General features: G+C 33.8%; 2 protein-coding genes and 1 long non-coding RNA gene across 5 annotated transcripts in view; 2 read left to right on the top strand and 1 right to left on the bottom strand.

Annotated features, from left to right (window-relative positions):
- Positions 1 to 20,362, top strand: part of LOC125866403 (uncharacterized) — a 220,536-nt gene that overhangs the window by 181,522 nt on the left and 18,652 nt on the right. The gene's annotated exons all lie outside the window — the stretch shown is intronic.
- LOC125866381 (mannan endo-1,4-beta-mannosidase 6) lies at positions 1,577 to 5,828 on the top strand. 3 transcript variants are annotated; one of them, XM_049546779.1, is made up of 6 exons: positions 1,577 to 1,737; positions 3,787 to 4,057; positions 4,327 to 4,521; positions 4,698 to 4,820; positions 4,929 to 5,140; positions 5,209 to 5,828. In XM_049546779.1, exons 1-6 carry the CDS (start codon positions 1,622 to 1,624, stop codon positions 5,639 to 5,641), a joined length of 1,350 nt encoding a protein of 449 aa, XP_049402736.1. In that variant the 5' UTR covers positions 1,577 to 1,621; the 3' UTR covers positions 5,642 to 5,828. The 3 variants fall into 3 exon arrangements, with proteins under 3 accessions (XP_049402736.1, XP_049402737.1, XP_049402735.1); XM_049546780.1 differs by lacking the exon at positions 1,577 to 1,737 and adding an exon at positions 3,311 to 3,433; XM_049546778.1 differs by lacking the exon at positions 1,577 to 1,737 and adding an exon at positions 3,512 to 3,697.
- On the bottom strand, positions 6,136 to 10,934 carry LOC125866380 (serine/threonine-protein kinase AtPK2/AtPK19-like). Its single transcript, XM_049546777.1, has 7 exons — positions 10,839 to 10,934; positions 8,579 to 9,446; positions 8,334 to 8,416; positions 8,134 to 8,254; positions 7,832 to 8,005; positions 7,232 to 7,336; positions 6,136 to 6,715 (listed from the first exon to the last, which is right to left on the bottom strand). The coding sequence occupies exons 2-7, from the start codon at positions 9,218 to 9,220 to the stop codon at positions 6,413 to 6,415; spliced, it is 1,428 nt and encodes a 475-aa protein (XP_049402734.1). The 5' UTR covers positions 9,221 to 9,446; positions 10,839 to 10,934; the 3' UTR covers positions 6,136 to 6,412.

Below are 20,362 nucleotides of genomic sequence, written 5' to 3'. Positions count from 1 at the left end.
TATGATGTTGGTTTCTTTATAATAAATGATAAAGTATAATATGATTATAAAATATATTATATGTTATATGCATGCACATTGAATGTCTCAAAAACATATAAACTAATGATGTATTGAAACATTAGTTTTAATATGTAATTTTAATTGTTCTACAATATTTATTATTAGGTTCAATAGATATTAACGCCAAATTTTTGTAAGAGTTTCAAGTCATATTTAATACAATAATATTCTTCGTAATGACACACCAATATACTTATCATAATGTATGAAAATATTTACGAGTTATTTTAACTAGTATGCTATCATATTACTTAGTAATTAATTTAGAGTTATAAGTTAGTAGCATATAAATAACATAACAATATAAACTTGAAACGTATTGATTATTATGCCTAGTAAAGTATCATAATAATAGCTAAATCAAGCTATATATGCAGTAATTAAATTATCGATCAAAAATTTATGCAAGTCCTATTAGAGGTGTTATAAACATATAAATGTATACCTGACTCTAAAAGAAAGTTGATTAACTTTTAGGAATTAATTTTGAATTAAGTAGGTCTCAGTTGGTTAGAGACTCGTGCCGATAACGTGTTGTGAAATATTAGCAATATAAAATAATATCAGACAATAAATATATAGACAAGATATATGGGAGGTAATGCTTTCTTATTTCTTTCTTCTGTACTTTTCAATTGTTTCTTTTTATAAAATAATCATCGCCTATTTATAGTACAAAATGTCTCTTCAAAGTTACATGAATTAAATAGTGTTCATTTATTTCATACATGAACTTCAAAAAGAGTTACGGATGATCTTTGAAGAGAGTTACGGATGACATCCACATTAATGTATTTATAACAAAAAGAAATATTTAGAGGGTTGAATTTTTGAGATTTTTTTCATCAGTAAATTATTTAAAGTTCAAAAAAATTGTGAATTTTTTTTTATAGATACTCTTTGTTCAGTGATGTTTTTAATTATTTTATATATACTTAATAGGTTAATTTGAAAATAATCAAATAGATATTGTTCTGTTCTATTTCTTTAGTTTGTTTTTACAAAAAATGTCTCATTTCTTTTTGATAATTTTACATAATATATTTATGATTAAAATATTAAATGACGTTTTAATATATTTAATGTATTTTTTATTTAAAATCATAAAAAAAAAAATTAAAAAACTTTTTATATTTGTATCAAAATAAAATTAGACAAATAAATAAATGTGAAGAAGCGAATTATGGTATAATTCAATAAGATTCGTGCAAAACAAATGTATAGTTACTTTTACGAAAATAAAAAATTTAACAACTCAATAAATTAAGTATTTAAACTTTCACGTTATTTGTGAGAATTCATCCATTTCTCGTTCCTCTACTCCAAGAAAAAGACAAAATAAGAGTGAGTTGTTTTTTCTATTAAAAGAAGAAGAAGAGGAGAAAAAGAATTTAAATAAGAAACGTATAACTATGTCGGTACACTTTGTTTCTAGTACTTATATTAGAAAAAAAGAAATATAAAGAGTGAGTTTTTCCATTTCTTGTTATTCAATTGTTTGTTCATACTCTAAAAATATTTTGAGATTTTTACTATTTTAAAAAAAATAATTAGAAGTATGAGTGGGGATAGGAATGGACCTTCAAAACTTGTAACAACAAATTATTGGTGGTGTGATGGGCTTTTGCTTCTCTGCAAGAAATTACTACATGTCATTTTTTGTAAAATTTTGAGGTACATATTCATTTGTTTTCTTTTTAGGATTTATTAGTCATTTATATTGCCTAAATAATAAAAATTATTAGTCATTTTCATGTTACTTAATCTTACTTTTTGATGTTTACTTAGGTTGGAGTTATCCTTGACTTGTTAGAGTTTACAATAGTTTTGAACTCTTCTTTTTGTACCAACTTTTTTTTTATGTTCTAGTAATAGTTAGATCATGTATATATATAGAACTAAATTCACTAAGTATAGTCAGGGTGAATAACAATTATCTTTTTTTGGCGAAAAAGATTTTCATAGACGACACAATAGCATCCACAATATAGTCATTAAATTAGTCTTTCTTTAGATGTAGGTCAATTGACCTAGTATACTTCTCTTTGTGTCTGATTTTCCGTTGTTCAAAGTTTGTAATTGTTAGCTTCCGTATGACTTTATGCTATTTCGATACCAACACTATACTATATGTAATTTAAGATCGTTATAGAAACCATAAACTCCAAATTCTGAATCATTTGCATCCTAGGATCACTTATTAGGAACAATGGGCATTCCTAAGTTTCTAGTATCATAAAGAAAATACAAGTTGTTCTTTGTTTGTGTTTGATGATTTCAACTCCTATGAGATAATGAGGGCTTTCTGTTAGATTTCCACTTTGGTCTTTTTTTAGATATTCTTACTTTTTCACTTTAATAACACTTTCTTACTGTAAGTAGCAAATGAAAGAGTGCAGATAAAGGAAACAAGATGCCTTAAAGTATAAGAAGTTTTGAGTTTTGAATCTTGTGTTTGACGGTGATCATTTCGAACTAGTCATAAATACTTACCCGTTTTATTTTATGTGTCTTAGTTTGATTGTACACGGAGATATGAAAATAAAAGAGAGTTATGAATTTGTTGATCTTAAACTAAAGATGTTATAGTATTTCCAAAAATGCTTGTTCAATCTTGTCGTCTTAAAACATTGATAATGTGGGGGTTGAAATTAAAGGAAAACTTAAGGCATTAGTTTGCTAAATCAAACATACAAGAAGATTGTATCATGGATTTGAATCTCATTTCCTCCTGTACGGAAGTAAAATGAGCGGGCAAAACAAAGAACCTCTTGGTCGAGTCCAGTCCCCCGGAGGACATAATAACACTTTTTAGTGATCAAATATAGATTAATGACAATCTTTTTGAAAAGATAAGTTAAAAGACACATAAATTGAAACAAAGGCATGATTCATGAATAATTTTTAGTGCTTTATCTTTTAACAAGGCCTAACCCTTCTTTCTTTAATATATTAGAGAAGTTTTTTGTCCTCTTGATCCATATTCTATAAGGAACTTGCAGTATAGTGAATTTCAATAAGTATGCACATTTTTCTGTCTTTTTGTTTTTTAGAGATTTATACTAATGATGCTCCATCTCTAATGCTTTGAAGCCAAGGACCACTTCCCATATGACAGTTAAGATGTTATCATTGCTGATTGCTGAGGAGTTTGGTTTATAATTTTTCACAAAGTTTTCTATTGATAAAGACATTTGATCCAAATTTGAAAGCCATCCATCACAAACTTAATATTCTGGTTTACTACTTAATGTCATAGTTATTAATTTGATCGATATCGATAAATCATTTTAAATGTTTTGAGAAAAGAATGGAAATATGATCAATATGATGTCACTAGTTGAAGGGACAATGGATCTTTGCTTTCAAGGTAGCTTTGACCATTCCCTCAAGAACACTTCTGTCTATTATCATAAGCTTGTTGCTTATACAGAACAACCTCGGAAACATCCTGTTGTGCATCTATATATATACTATGTTGTTCAAGATAATCTCAACTTGTCCATTCACTTGCCAACATGGTCAGCCATAAGCAGAGTTTTAGTTCTAAGTTCATTTTTCTGGCTGCTAGTTTTGTACTTGTTATGTTCATAAAGAACGCAAATTCTGCTCCGTTTGATGAAGCTGGGAATGAGTTAGCATTTCTCTCCTTTTTTTCCTTGCAGAGAATTGTTTGTTTCTCTAATTTTGATTTTGCATTGTTTGATGGATTTGACGTGACAGGGGAGAGATGGAAGATGGAGCAGCGTGGACGATGGTACAGAAGAGCGGGAACCAATTTGTGTTGAATGGCCAACCTTTCTATGTGAATGGATTCAACACTTACTGGTTGATGGTGTTTGCTGCTGATCAGTCCACAAGGGGAAAAGTTACTGAGGTGTTCCAGCAGGCATCTGCTGTCGGTCTATCAGTATGCCGAACTTGGGCTTTCAATGATGGTCAATGGCGTGCTCTTCAGAAAACTCCTGCTGTTTATGACGAAGACGTTTTCAAGGTATGCTTGCTTATCTTGTAGCCCATATTTTTCTGTATACACATATGCTAACCTTCAAATGCTTGAGGCAACATGGTCAGTAGGGATTCAAATATCCGATCCCAACTTGCTTAGATTGAGACATAGTGATCGTTGTTGTTGTATACATATGCTAACATTCAAAGGACTACCTTCATTGCTTCATCTGATCAGGCTGCAGAGACAAATTAGAACAACATTTTCTGATTAAACAGAGAAGCTAACAAGTATCGATGTTCTTTGTTATTCAGGCTCTGGATTTTGTGGTGAGTGAAGCCAAGAAATTCAAGATTAGGCTGATACTGTCACTAGTCAACAACTGGGAAGCATACGGTGGAAAATCGCAGTATGTAAAATGGGGTAAAGCTGCTGGCCTGAATTTGACTTCTGATGATGACTTCTTCTCTCATCCCACACTCAAAAGCTACTACAAGGCTCATGTGAAGGTGATCACAGCAACACATTATAAATATTTTCTTCTGTAGTACTCCCTGCGTTTCAATGTGTTTGTATGGTTTTGACTTGGCACGGAGTTTAAGAAAGTAAAGGAGACTTGTAAATTTTGTCGTCTCTACAATGCAGCATTGTATTAACTGTCAAACATGAAATTTTTTTTCTGCAGGCTGTGCTCAATAGAGTTAATACCTTTACCAACATGACATACAAGGATGACCCTACTATTTTCGGTTGGGAACTGATGAATGAGCCGCGGTGTGAATCAGATCCTTCTGGGGATAAACTGCATGTTTGTCACACTTAAACTACTAGCTATAACTCATCAATCGTTTATTGTCAAAGCAAATAACTATGTTTGCACTTGCAACTTAAATATCATTCTGTTTGATACTTTTAGGCTTGGATAGAAGAAATGGCAGTTTATGTGAAGACAATAGATCCGAAGCATTTGGTGCAGATCGGACTGGAAGGTTTCTATGGTCCCTCGACTCCTAATAAAGCTCAGATCAACCCAAACTCCTATGCTCAACAAGTCGGAACTGACTTCATTAGAAACCATCAGGTTCTTGGAGTTGATTTCGCCTCAGCTCACATATATCCCGACTCTTGGTAAGCACACTGAACTATTACAGCATCATTCATACTGCAATACCACTAACATTCTGCATATGCCTCAGGATTTCACAAGAGATTTCTGATGCTCATATTGGATTCACCAAGACATGGATGCAAGCACATATTGATGACGCGGAGAACTATCTCAACATGCCAGTGGTATTCTCAGAGTTCGGTGTTTCTGCAAAAGACCCTGGCTACAATTCAACTTTCAGAGACTCACTAATCAGTACAGTTTACACAATACTCTTGAATTCTACTAAGAAAGGAGGGGCTGGAGGTGGAAGTCTTTTGTGGCAAGTGTTTCCAGAAGGAACAGATTACATGGATGATGGTTATGCAATAGTACTTTCAAAGGCACTTTCAACCTCGAACATCGTATCTCTTCATTCTAAGAGGCTAAATACCTACAATTCCCTCTGCTCTTGGAAATGCCACTGGGGTTGCAAGAAGAAACATGCCCTTGACAACTTCCAGTTACATGAAGAGCTTTAACATGTTGAAGGTATGTCAATGTTTGCATGACCCATAAAATACTACATATATGTATCTTCTGTGGAACGTGTATCCAGTTTGTCATGTAAGAAACAACAATAACCCAAAGTTTATGCATAAGGTATGCAAAACACCAATAAAGAAAAGTTATATCTATATGTAAAGCATGTTCATGAAGTTAATACAAGTTGCCTTTTGTTGTTTATTTTCGTCATGGTATAATAAAGTGAGAACAAAAAAAAAATAGAGCTAGAATTTTCGTTCTTCCTTATGAAACATGTTGCTTTGTTAAATCATGATAGCCAATAAACATATACATCTTGTAAAGAAGTAATTCTTTTTTTTCTATCGCTAGTCTTTTCCTTCCCCATAGCCCACGTATTACAACACCATACCAGTGTAATCTCACAAGTGGAGTCTGAAGAGGATTGTGCGTACACAACCTTACTTCTATAAGAGGTTGTTTTCCATAGACCAAATACATATTATCAAGGGAAGTGAAAAACAAGATCTTTCTTCTTCTTTTTTCAAAGTGCAACACAGCCACGAATCTTATAATTTTAAAGTACAAACAACCTTACCAAACCTTAGTGTCATGCACCTGATGGAAGGTCTAAGATAAGGAGTATCTGAATCAGTAACAGAAAATGAAACAACTTAAATAATGGTACAGAAGGATAGGTTTCATTCACCCAACGAATGAACTCAGCTGGCTACTACGTCCTAGAGAAGAAAATGGAACAACATACAGTGCTATCTCATCAAACCATCCTAGCACAAGGGACTGCTTCTCAGGAGAAAGGAAGCAGCAGGCCTCACGAAAGTATAACCCTGAAAAGGGTCCGAATTATCCTTTGGACTCGAAATTGGAGAATCAACCAATGACATATCTGTCCAGCACTTATCAAAATTTGCAATGCAGTGTGTTCCAGCAATTTCAGGACGGAAACTTGGCCGCATCTCTCTTGCCTCCAACTTCTTCCAGTTGATTGGCTTGAACCATTTATGGTCCTTGATTTCATCACTTCCCTTCAGCCCACTGCCAAGCCTTTTAGTTGGGTCCTTTTGCAGCAGCTAGAGAAATGGTAAAGAACAAAAAAATCATCTGAGAACACATCTAGCAGCATAGCTCTAACTAAGGCAGGCATGACATTACTATAGAACCGTAAACAAGTTAAGATACTCTCACTATCCTGATTTAAGTTGCGTAGTTTGACTCAAAGTGAGGTTTGAGAAAGAAGACTTCTAAACTTGTGGTTTTAAACCCCCATCATAATAACATTTGTGTGGGTTTAAGACTTGAAACTAGTGGTATTAAACATGTCATGGCATTGGTGTGGCTATAAAGACTTCTCATTTAGGGAAAAATGAGAAATTTAAAGTAAATTGTTTTCAAAAATAGAAATGTGTTTTTCTTTAATAAGAAAATTGTCATAAAACGGGATAAAGGGAGTACCATCTTTAATTAAAACAAGGGTGTGAGTGTGAGGACAAAAAGGATAATCTCATCTGGTTTTTACTGCAACTGTACAAGTGAACTACAGTTCAACGAGACTTGCAAAGAGAATAAGAGGATATAAGGAAAATTACCCCTTTAAGAAGGGAATGTGCTTCACTGGACAAAAAGGCTGGCATCTTGAATTTGTCCTTAACTATCTTCTGCTGAATCTTTTGCCTATTTCCAGTGAAAGGAGGCTGCGAATACAGAAAAACAAAGCATTAGCACGGAATGTACAGTTGAATTTATTGAAGGATGCGGCATTCTCTTTCCAGGAAAATATATGTACAACTGAAGTTTCCTGAGGTCCGAAAGATCTAAATATTTGTAAAAGAGTCCAATTGTTTCTGCTAATGATAGATTCCTTCCATGCCCCACAGTTGATAGAAGTGATATATCATAAATTATTTAGTAAATTGGCCTCCAAATTAAAGAGGCTACATGTTCAGATGAAATCACCATAGGGCACCCTTTATTTCATCATATGTGAATTTAGTTTAATGAGATTGATGGAATAGGTCAAATCAGAGAAAAACCTTGTTGGAATAGCATGTGGCTCTTAAAGCAAGTCTACGAACATTATCGGTGCAGGATTTTTCTCATAAGAAAATGATTAGGTAATGGCTAAGACTAGTGACAAAAGGAATTTGTTCTCCAGCTATATGTGCAGATACATGAATATAGATACTGACCTTGCCCGTGAGCATCTCAAACAACAAAATTCCTACACTCCACCAATCTGCAGCCTTATCATGGCCCTTCCCAAGAACAATCTCCGGTGACATGTACTCTACTGTTCCACACATGGAGTTCGATCTTGTGTCCTCTTTGAATTCCTTGGCAAGTCCAAAATCAGTCAACATGGCCTACAACAAGTAAGGGGATTGAGGAAATTAAATTGATAACCTTTACATGCAAAGAAGAAAAAATCAGATGTGTGAAGACGCTAGTCCACCCACACACAGAAACTGAGAGAGGGGAGAGGTGAATATACATGGCCATCCACATCCACTAGAATGTTTTCCGGTTTGAGATCCCTGTGCATTATTCCATTTGCATGAAGGTGAGACACTGCTGATATAATTTCAGCTGCATAAATTCGTCCCAGGTCCTCTCTGAGAAGCAAAGCAGGAATAACTTAATTCATAGTTTCAGCTTTCACAAAGAAACAGATAGCAAGAAGGGAAAATCTACCTGAAAAGGCCTTGCTTATAGAGCTGAAAGAAGAGATGACCACCATTAATGAAGTCGAGCACAAGGTAAAGCCTATACTTGGTCTGCAAGTTAAAACCATGGAAAAAGTGTTTGATGATCAAAAAGAGCTCCAAAGTTGAAAGATTGAATTGTAATCAACAGTTGTAAAGATTGTAATACAGTACTATCCTTGTGTGGTTGGGCAATGATTAGAGACCTATTGAATGAGAGATCTAGGAAATCACCTGAAATGAGTACCTAAGCTGGACAACAAATGGGTGATCTATCTTTGTCAAGATATCTCTTTCTGCTTTCATATATTCAGCATGGTTCTTCTCCATAATCTTATCCTTCCTCATTACCTTCATTGCATAAATATCTGATGTACCCTTCTTTTTAACCTGAAATACTTTCCCAAATGCACCCTGGCCAACAACTTTCATGACTTCAAAATCTTCAAGACAGACAGTCCCACCTTTTGCTGAGTCGTTGACAGATAGCTCCTGGTCTTCCTTAATTGTCTGTTCGATAACATTCTCTATCAGTTCCAGCGAATCTTCTGCTTCATGAATGGTGAGCCTCCCAAGTTTCAGTACCTGATTTTTATATGAAGAAGGACCAACCAAAGAATGTGATCTACTGTGTACAATCTCCGGATCATCATAGACAAGCTCACTCATATCTGCTGGAAACACCACACCCTCAGACATTCCATTACTTGTTTCATTTGAGGCCAGACACGGAGGAGGACCAAACACATCAGAGAAATCGAGTTCAACCTGCTCAGAAGGAACCAAACCGGGGGCACTCAGTGGTAAAAGCAATTGCCGGTGGAAAGATTTTTGCAAGTTTGTTTTTGTCGGAGCAAAGAGCTGAGAAGAAACCATGTTTCCAGCAGCTCTTTGACAGATGTAGATGGACAAATACTAATACTATGGTAGGCAAGCCTTTCCAAATGCTTCAAATGAGTGCACGTTCTGCGTAGCAGTCTTAAAGAACTTAGAAAGCAAGCACAACAAAATCCAGCAGAAGAAGCCGTTCTTGTTTCCCGATTTACAGGAAACTGCAGATACCACAGTAGTTCTAGTATTCATGAAGATTCTGAAGTCAAATCTGTCATACACGTCGAAACAGAGAATGAGGAGCAAGTTAGGAAGACGTAGTAAAGTTGAATGTAAGTCCTGTTAATACTTCAGAAAACAGAAATTACTGGAAGGAAACCCGCAAAGGATGCATACTTACATAGTATTCAGCGCAGTGTACAGACATTCAAATTACTACCAAGTACTTCGCACAAATAAGACTAGCACTATAGAAGAATCTATCAGTTCAAAACAAATTAATGGTCAAATACCAGTATTCCAAATTGTTGGTCCATGAGTTAGGAAGAGTGGTAATATCAGCCATTAAGTTCAAAATTGTTCAATTATAAAGAAGAAAGTACTTTGAATGAATTCATCGCATCATTCAAGAGAACAAACAAAAGTAATTTGGTAGATTTATCCATACAAATACACACACACAGTAATATAATGGAGATCCTTATAAGAAAATGCACTATGCAGTCTACTTCTATATAATTACCACACAAAAACATAATCAGCAGATAAAATATGCTTATCATTATCCCGTGCAATTCTCTGATACTCTCTCACGCAAAAACAAAATCAGCAGACAAAATAAGCTGCACTATCCGGTGTACATTTTAATCTCCAGCATCATTGTACAAAATTTCTCTCAAGACTTCTGCGTGATTATACAACATCTATCTTATATATACACACCAAAATCAGGATTTAACATAAAAATTCACCTACTACTAAACATTAATTGTTTCTCTAGTCCTAAAAGGCAAGTTAAAATTGACAATAAAGAAACTCAACATCACTGTTTCTACATTTTAGGAAAATACACTCAATTCACATATCGAGTCAACACAACCAATTGTTATTAAATTACTGTCCTTTCATTTAACAACTAATCTAGTCCTATTCAAAATTTAGGCTGATCTTTCTTCAGCATTTCCTTTTTCAATCCACGAGCCCGACGAACAAAATTAGAACATTGTTTAGAATGTCCCACACTGATTATCTCCTTATTCAGATCCAATAAATCCACTTAATTCAACACCAGTTCCAACTATTCAAACACTACATTGTACCAAAACTATCAAATTTCAGAAATTCTGCATATAAAATCAACGGAATTATCTCTTTCACTGATCTAAACAACATCACAAACAAAACAAAGAGAACTTGATGAAAAGTACGAGATCTGAACCAAACACATAAAAATAATAAGAATTTTGACGAAAGAGGTATAAACGAACACAGAATTTTACGAGGAAAGTGATTTTTTTTTTCAAATCTAGATCTGTCTTGACAGAAAAAACGAATAATCATTCAATTTGCTAAACAGATAACGACGATTGCTTATAAAAAAAATTACAAACCTAAGCAGAAATCACAAAAAGCAGATGTAAAGAGGAGAAAGAAGATGCATTACCGGGAAGAAGTGGCGGAATTTCTTTTCAGGAGAATGGGATTAGCTCCGTCTAAAGAGCACAATATTTCGGTTTACCGGTTTAAATAGTCAGTAGTGGGTGGCTAATGGCGTGGGTGGGTCAAAGTCGGATGACCGGATCTACGATCGGGTAACACGCCAATCAAAAAGATTACATCTTATTTTTATTTGGGCTAACCCATCGGTGGCCCCCTAAACTTGGCACGATCTTTCACTTAGACACCCTAACTAGACTTTGTTCATTTTAGACACCTCATGTAAATTTTCGTTGTGTCATTTTGACACTTTTTTTACAATCAGCGAAAATATGTAATGTGTGTAATGCACTCGCGAATGACGTGTAAAGTGTCCAATTAAATGAAGACATTTGTCATTTGTGCCCAAAATCGTTCTTAAATAATAAATTTTGAGAAACAAACAAAAGTAGCCAATGAATCGATGACATGTGGCATTTTTGCCCACATAATTAAAAAAATATTTAATCNTTTTATTTAGCATGCATGGTGGTAATATTTTCTCAAAGATGAGCATATTCTTTTTTTGGACACCAAAATTCCAATTGGAATATGTGGTGGAATGTGTTGTTTTTTTAAAAAAAATTATTGTGTTGCTTCTTCAATTTCATTTATTTATTTTCTTGTCACTTATACAAATCATATTCTATTAAATAAAAATTATACTGAATAAATTGTTTAACTCTTGAATAATGTTGACTGATGGTGTAGGAACGACAAGTTTGTTACTTCAATTGTAGACATAATATCATAACAATCTTTTATACTGTCACGAAATAGAAATTAGATTATCAATCACGTAATTATTCAATTTGTATTTTTCTTGCTTATTTCCATTGGGATTCTGCTATATTGGTCGCATCACTTATTTTACATACGATCGCATTGTTTAAAGGTGTAAGTTTGAATGTATCATAATACTTTTGAAGCTCCAAGATGTAATTGATAGTGCATCTTTGTAGCACTCTTGCCTTTGTTATGCGCTGGTTACTCCACCTTTGAGTCTTATGTTGTGCTGAAGCGCAACACTACATTATATTAGATTTATTTCATTTTTCCTCTATTTTTAGCTTTTACATCCAATTTATGTGTTCTTGTTATAACAAAGCAACAAGAATTAGCAATATTCATATAAAACCTTTCATTTACGATCAAATAATATTAATTGAGGCTTAGGAATATCAAACACACTTATCTTCATCATTAGTTCACATTAATATTTGTAAATTTCTAGAAATATTAATTTGCGTAGAAAATGATCATAGCTTCTATAAACACACGATATGTACCATGATATAGATAGTGACCATATCTCTTTGTAATCATTCTATCATATTATTAACCCACTAAACGCCAATTAACGTGTCACTAATTTATGATCTATCACGTTTTCATAATTTATTGTTTTACCATCTTTCAATTTATTCCAAGGAAGAACTATTACATTTACATATATAACTAGATATAAATTTTTGTGTATGCACGGGTTCAAGAAAAACTAAAAATAAAGCAAGCTAAGAGTGTATGAACACAAACATATACTATATACTTACTTAGTTGGAACAAACATTTTGAGTAGGCAAAATAGTGGCTACCACAATTTTACCGTTATGTACACAAAAACTATAAATAGTTAGATGTGGGTTGTTAATATGTACCCAAAAGGAGAAACTTTGTTGAGGCAGCTAATTTTATAGTGATAGTATAGGCAATCAAAAATCCAGCTATATATGCCAAGTCACGTGAAGACAATCAAAATTCAGCTATAAGTCACGGGATTGAACTTCGTTGCGCTCAAGTTTTCTTTTCTTGTTAACTACATGATGAAATTGTATATTGTAAAGAAATAAATAAGTCAAATGAATATATCATTTTAAAATGCGGAGTGCTTATTACTGTTATTTCATCGGAGTGAGTAGTCCCGCCTTTTGCTTCTTAGTTCCTTCGCTAGGAAGAGCAAATGTTAGATGCCATTTTTCAACATAGGATGAGATAACCAGTGTGCCAATTTTTTTATCAGAAATTTCAAGTAGCGGCTTTTGTAGTTGAACCTTGAAAAGCTTATCTAGAAACTAACGATTGATATGGAAAAGATACAATGATTCTGTAACACCCCGTATTCTACGTGTACTAGTTCTATTTATTATGCTTAAAAAAAACTTCCTTGTGGTATAGTTATGGACTCGGTTTCCTATGCAACTAGTGACAATAGAATAGATTTAAAGTGAACTGTCCGTAGATTTTAATGTGACCCGATTAAGTTGAAGTCGAAGGAAGTATTTAAACTTGAGATCATAAGTTGGTATTTGAGTCTAAAGTTTAAAGTGGCATAGTGTATATAGGTTTTAAGTTAAGTTAAAGGTATTAAGGTCTAGAAAATGGAATAAAATATTAAGGTGCTTGCTTTGACTTCACTAAGCTAGTAGATGACAAGTAGGTGCATCACCTACTTTAACCTATTGACCAGCCCAAAGGACCAAGTAGGTGCATCACCTACTAAGATTCTTTTGACCATGTTATTGGGCCAAGTACACTACACCTACTTGCATTAATTTGGCCCAAGTTGAATAGAAGAATAAGGGGAAAATGGACAGTCAAGGCCCAATCTTTCCAAGCACACAAGAAATAATTTGAATGGAAAAGTAGGTGCATCACCTACTTAAATGTGTGGCCTAAATTAAAGACACATGTTTGGCTGCAAAAGAAGTACAAGAAAGGTGGCAAAAGGCCCAATGTTCTTAATTCCAAAAAGGCCCAAGTGAAAAGTCCAAGTAGGTGGGTCACCTACTTAAAAAATTATGGCCCAAAATGAGTGAGAAAGTCAGCCAAGGCAGGTCCCTTTAAAAGAGATTGATATCAGCCTTTTCCAACCATTTTTACTTTGCCAAAAATTTAATTTTTAGAGCTTTCTCTCTTCTCTCTCTTAACTTCATACAACATCCATTAAATACCATTAGGGTTCTTGAATATTAGGGAGTTCAAGCTATTGAAATGTATAATTAAAGACAAGTTAAGGAGAACAACCTTTACCTTGAAGAATTCAAGTCTTAGCAAGTGATAGTTCTGTCCAGCAAGGTAAGCTACTGCAATTTTCTTCCTTTTGTACTTGATTTAATTAGGACACTTGGTATGTGTTAGTGAGTTGAAAATTGTTACTTTTACATGGTGCAATATTGGGGAGGATGTTCTGGTGGTTAGTGCATGTTGGGACAGCCATGAAGGGGAGTCCTCTTTAACTTCAGTCATGAGCTTGTTTGAGCACCTTAAAAGTAATGTTAACTCTTCAAGTGTTGGTGATCAGAAACCATGATTCATATTTCTTCTGTTATATTATTATGTTTAAGGATTGTTTTATGTATGTTATGATAAGGTGAAACGACCCCAAAAATGCCCGAAAATGTGCTTCGGAAACACCTATAATTGTAATTTTCATATATCTCAAAATCCGTGCATGATTTCGGAAATTCGACTTCATATTCTTATTCAGGGGGTAAAATTGAGTGGGAAATGGGTCTAACCCGAATTTTAGAGCAACCGTATCAAAATTTGAAAATCGCAAAAAATGTGATTCTCAGGATCAACTTTAAAGGGGCATATCTCTTAGCACACAAGGAACTGGAAGGGCCACTACCTATTAAATTAAAGCCCTTCGAGTTATCTTTCCAATGCAATTGGTTTCACCTCATTCCGAGTTAGGATGAAGGAGTTATGACCATTTTCGTAAAACCTGTCCGGGCAGAATTTCAATTTCCAGTAGCTAAAGTTACTGTAGCGGCTGGACGTTTTTCTTTTATAAAAAAGAGGATTGTCCCATACTTAGTTATATTTCTTTCTAGCTTCAAAACACTCAAAAACACTCTCTAATCCCTCTCCAAAATTCCACCAAGATCTTCAACCAAATTCAAACATCTCAAGTTCTAATTCCGGATTCAAGACTCAATCTCAAGCATCAATTCTCCATTCCAATCTTCATCAAGGATTCTCCAAAGTTGAGGTATGTGGGTTGATTGTGGAAACCTTCCTTTCCACAAGTCCAACCATTTATCCTCTATTTTACTTCAAGTTTATGGGTCCTTATGATCATTTATGAACTCTTGAATTATGGAATTACTACTACACATTCTATTATGGTCTATTTTTGCATATTATCATGAAATGGAATTATTATGTGATGTTTATGGTTTTCATGCTTCCATGATCAAATTATGAAGGTTGATATATATATGTATGTTGTTGGTGGGCTGATTTATATGTATTTCGGAATTGGTTGGACTTAGTACTCTTGAAAGACATGATTTTATCTACATGAACAATAGCCCACCATGTGTTTGATAAAATGTCATTTATAGAATTCATAGGAAATGGAAGGTCCAATGTACATCCTATGAGTCGGATGATTATATAATTATTGAAATGATGATGAAAGGGATACATGTATATGATTTTCTCTATATAGTGTTGTGAGTCGACCAAGCCTAGTACGGGGGGTAGTAGGCCCGTATAACCGTATCGAGGGGTTGGTACCTTGGTTGCCTAGTACGGGGGGTAGTAGGCCCGTATAACCATATCGAGGGGTTTGTACCTTGGTCCCTAGCTCGGGGGGTGGTAGGCCCGGGTAACCACATTGAGGGGTTTGTACCTCTTTCGCCTCTCCAAGGGGGTGGTAGGCCTTGGAAATACTATATTGATGGTCACTCACCACACATGTACTACGTCCCACTAAATATGATTTTTATGTAAGCATCATTATACATATCATTTCTCTAATGTGCTATCTATCGGGTATGATTATGCATTTTTCCTATGATGTCCATCTATTGTAGCATTGCATTGCATCCCATATACTTAGTACATTCAAACGTACTAATGCATACTCTATGCCTACATGATGTCACCATGTAGGGACCGGAGCACCGCTTGACCATCCTCCTCCGCGTGGCTAATACGATTTCCTATCAAGGTTATTGGTGAGTCCTCCATTCCGGGGACGTTGCTCATGATCTTTTGCTATGTATAAGACTTTTCTTTTTAGTTATGTTTTGACTATGAGGGTGAGCCCGGTAGTTTGTCTTGGCCCCCGCTAAGTACTCATGTTTAGAGGTGGTGTTGGACAAGTTGTGTATTATGCTTGAGCTTGACTCATCTATGGTATTTATGTATCATTTCTTCTTTTTTTTTTCTTGCTCCCTTAGTCCCGATTTCCCCCTTTGATTATGCTTATTGCTTATGGTCATTTTAATTGCTTCCGCGACCAAGAATGTGTAATGATACGCTATGAGGCTAGTTTGGGGTTCCTTCGGGTACCCCATTCGCCGGTCACGTCTAGGCCCTAGGCTTGGGTCGTGACATAAGGGATGTGACGTGTGGGTAAGTTATGGAGACATTAAAGGACTTAAATATTGCAGGGAGGTTTGGGAAGGACCTGATACGAAGGTTGTATAGTATATAGACGCGATTTAAGGAAAAGGGAAGGAAATAAAACATTGACTAGATAAATTACATGCTTACTGCGTGGTTATTATTTTGGTGAGATCAAGTAGCTCAAATTGATTGATTAACTACTAATACTAGTCTAACAACTTATTTTATTGTAGATTAGTAATCTGAAGAGAAGGAGCTTAAGTCATACTTTTTGAATTGTATAGCAAGGTATGTAAGGCTATTCGATTTCCTATTTCTTTGGCATGAATCCAACATTTGCATTACAAAAAGTAAACTTTCTAAGTGCCCTTGGTAGTAACTGATCCATAGGTGCAGTTCCTACTCCCTAGAGCATTAAAGTGAGTGCTCTAATATGAGTTTGTTACTAAACATACGTGATTACTCTACCAAGTATTAGCATGCAAGGTTTAAACTTGTTTCACCGTCAAAGTACCCTTGGCACGTATTTCCCTTATATAAATCAAAATGATCCTAGATTACACATGGTACATATGTTTGTATGTTGGATATACAATCTGCCCATATCATGCCAACTAGCTTTAATTATCTATATATGTGTCATTTTTGTCACATGTTAATATGTTCCCTTTATTGGTTATTACTCCCATTATATTAGACTATAATGTTACCTCACAAGATCTCTACTTGCTCTGTTGTACATTTTATATGTACTTACTTGGAATATGTATTCGTCCTTAAGTTGATTCTGCCCATGTTCTCTCTTGGTTCCACTTTCATGTATACCTTGTATTTGATATTAGTTAGTGAGTATCCACCTACTATATAGAGTTCAAATTTCTTGGCTAAATGTCAAATGTCTTCACTTGATATGTGCTTCAATTTGAGATGTCAAAATGTTTAACTGAGTCATATGCTCCTGAGTATTACATGTGCATGTCACATTTGCTTCCCATGTCATTGTTATTATCGTAAGTCCTTATTCATATGTCTTCTACTACTGGTCCATAGTTTCAAATCTTAACAATGATTATGACCACCAAAACAACAATCTCAAAAGAGATAATGATCATCAAAAGAACAATCTCTAAAGAGTTATGATTATAAAAAAAAAACAATATCGAAAGAGTTATGAACATCAAAACAACAATCTCAAAGATAAAGAATTTAAGTGAAGCTATCTGTATAATTATGGGTGGCAACCCAGGGGTAAATGCCTAGCATGGGTCGATCCCAATTGGTATAGAAGGGTGGCAGCTCAGGGGCGAAAGCCTAGCATGGGCCGATCCCAATTGGTATAAGAGGGTGGCAGCTCAGGGGCGAAAGCCTAACATGGGCCGATCCCAAATTGTGGAATTATGAGGACAACATCTCAGGGGTTAAAATGCCTAGTATGGGTCATCCTCTTCTACTGCTGATCAGCTGATCATTTGTATCATATGTCTTATAAATATTATAATGCAAAGAAAAGTAAAGAAAATAATGTAACATACACGATTCCACAAGTATAAGCAAATGTGGTCTCTAATCCTTATTTATTGCTATTTNCATCTATAACATTTGCTTGATGATTTAAGTTGTTTCCATCCAATCTTTTTATCCAAACTGAAATAAGTTCAATCTCCGCATCAACCTGAAACAATGAAAACAATATACATAATTAGATAAATATATATTAATACATATCTTTCTACATCTTGATTAAAAAAATTAAAATTCAATTCATTTTAAAAGTAAATTCATATAAACCTTTGGTTTGACAAAAACAAAAAAAAGATATGAAAGAAATTTACTTTAGTATTCTCTCATACTATACATACTAATAATGTGAATAATAACGACTTCATGATTATTCCTACATAAGAACAAACTAGATTAATGTTTTCCAAAATCATATATTGATGTTCATTTTATTTAACACGTTGGTTCTATCATTTCTCACTTCTTTTAATTTATATGTCAGACTTCCACCTTGACCTTACTTTATCCTTTTATTTACCAAAATAAAATTAACTTCAACAATTTACCATAGTGAACAAGAATACATGATTTCAAAAATTATATTGATATCAATCTTAATTTAATATGCAAAATTCTTTTTTAATTTGTAATAGTCAAATTCCATGAAGAATAAAATGATTATACGATCCTTAACTAAACAAAAATAAAATTGAGGCTTACCAGAAATCAATCAACGATTGGGTACAAATGACTTTACGTTGTGATGAGAATTTAAATAACTCCTGAAACAGGTAAAAGCATTGAAGCATTAAGTTTAACAACTTGTAAAATATAATAGCCTATAAATTAAATAAATAATATATTAATATTAATTTTAAATTCTAATATAAATCATCAAACTTATATAACAGAGAATTGCCTTCATATTCAAACAATTATTTACACTCCTTTCACTTTGCAGAGGTTAATTTTTTTTTAGCAAAATCACACACTAAAAAAAAAAAATTGAACCAAAAATGGAAGAGAGAAGAGGGGAGGGGTTACGGATAGACAATGGATTAAGGGAAATAAGAAATGGGAATTTTGTGTGTGTGTATTTGTCTTACGTGGGAAGGGTCATGGGTGGGAATGGGTGGGAAAGAGGAGTGGTTATTTGAAAGGTTTTGGGGGCAAATTATGGTTTTTATTTTTTTAATATTTTGGAGGGAGAGATACATAAATATTAATTGGGTTGTCTTCAAATAAAAGATAAAATAATATTTTTAGTGCATAAAACAAACTTTTAATTTTAATTTTTATTAATTAGTAGTAATTATTAATTAAATGTTTCACCTTAAAAAATCAGCAAGTATTATAAAAGCTCAAATACAATTAAAAGACAAACAAAATTAAATATAAATTAATATAATTATTGATTTGGCATCCGAGTTTATATATATATTAAATTGTGGCGATTTTCTAACCTCCTTAATAAAACCACCACAAAAAGATTTATATTGTAGGAGTTACAATAAAACGTCACAAAATGAATTATTAGTGGGATTTTTANTTTGGATTGAAAAATCTCACTATGAAGCAGGTAATCAGTATTGACAAAGAGAGTCAAGCCATATTATAAACTCACTATAAATGATAATGAAGAAATGACCGAGATAGATAATGTTTCATCGTCAACAAATGCAGGATTGAGGGATTCCAATGAGCTTCTTAAAGTAAAAACCAAGAGCATTTGTTCGTTATTTTTTTACCTACAAAAAGCCACAATAAATATGAGTATTTTTTTATTTTTTCCCCATATATATAGCTTCAATGACGGTGGAGCCGAATGTCCGAAAATTTAATTCGTACTAAATTATTAGTGCAGTAGCTTGAACGTATAAAGGATTGATCAAAATTGTTGAGTTGTATCTGGTTGTCAACCTTAGATCTACGAGCACATAATACATTGATAAGTAAAGCGAAGAAATTATTCATAGTCGAATCAAATAAATATGACCTTACCGCGACAGTATTCTGTAACAATTATCCGTTTTGCTAGAACAACAGGGTGCTTGTGCAACTATTGTAATAGTACAGTCCCTTCATTGTCCATCAGATCATCCTACATGGCACTCTCTTCATTGTCCATCACATGACAAACATGAAAGGTTTTTTTGCTGAATAGTATGAGAGGGATAGAACAAGTTTAGCCTCACATAAGAAGGTAAAGCAAATAAAAGGTAGAAAGTAAATATTGTTATATCTCATTTTCGTCGAAAACTAAAGGACTTACTTGTTGTCCATAATAATGACCTCTCGATATCGCTTAATTTGGTCAGTGGTATATTGCATTGTGCTGTAATTTGCTATCACAACTAGCAAATATGTTGGTACGAACAGTGAAATAGTGTTATTCAGTTGGACTTGAAAGATCTAATATACACATTTTCTGAATATCATTTATCTATACACATTAATAGAAAATGACATTTCTATGGTATTCTTTTATTGTCCAGTTATTTTTTCATTTAACTTTATCAACAATTTTAGTGTTATTGATCACCCTCGAAAAATCTAGAACGTTCTAGATAGTACTAAAGATATAATAAGAAGAATCGTCAAATTCAACACATTGAAGTTGGTGTTCAAGAT

This window comes from Solanum stenotomum, chromosome 5, assembly GCF_019186545.1.
Source record: "Solanum stenotomum isolate F172 chromosome 5, ASM1918654v1, whole genome shotgun sequence".
Classification (NCBI taxonomy): domain Eukaryota; kingdom Viridiplantae; phylum Streptophyta; class Magnoliopsida; order Solanales; family Solanaceae; genus Solanum; species Solanum stenotomum.
The sequence above is the reverse complement of the archived record's forward strand: the minus strand, read 5'-3'. Positions and strand labels throughout refer to the sequence as shown.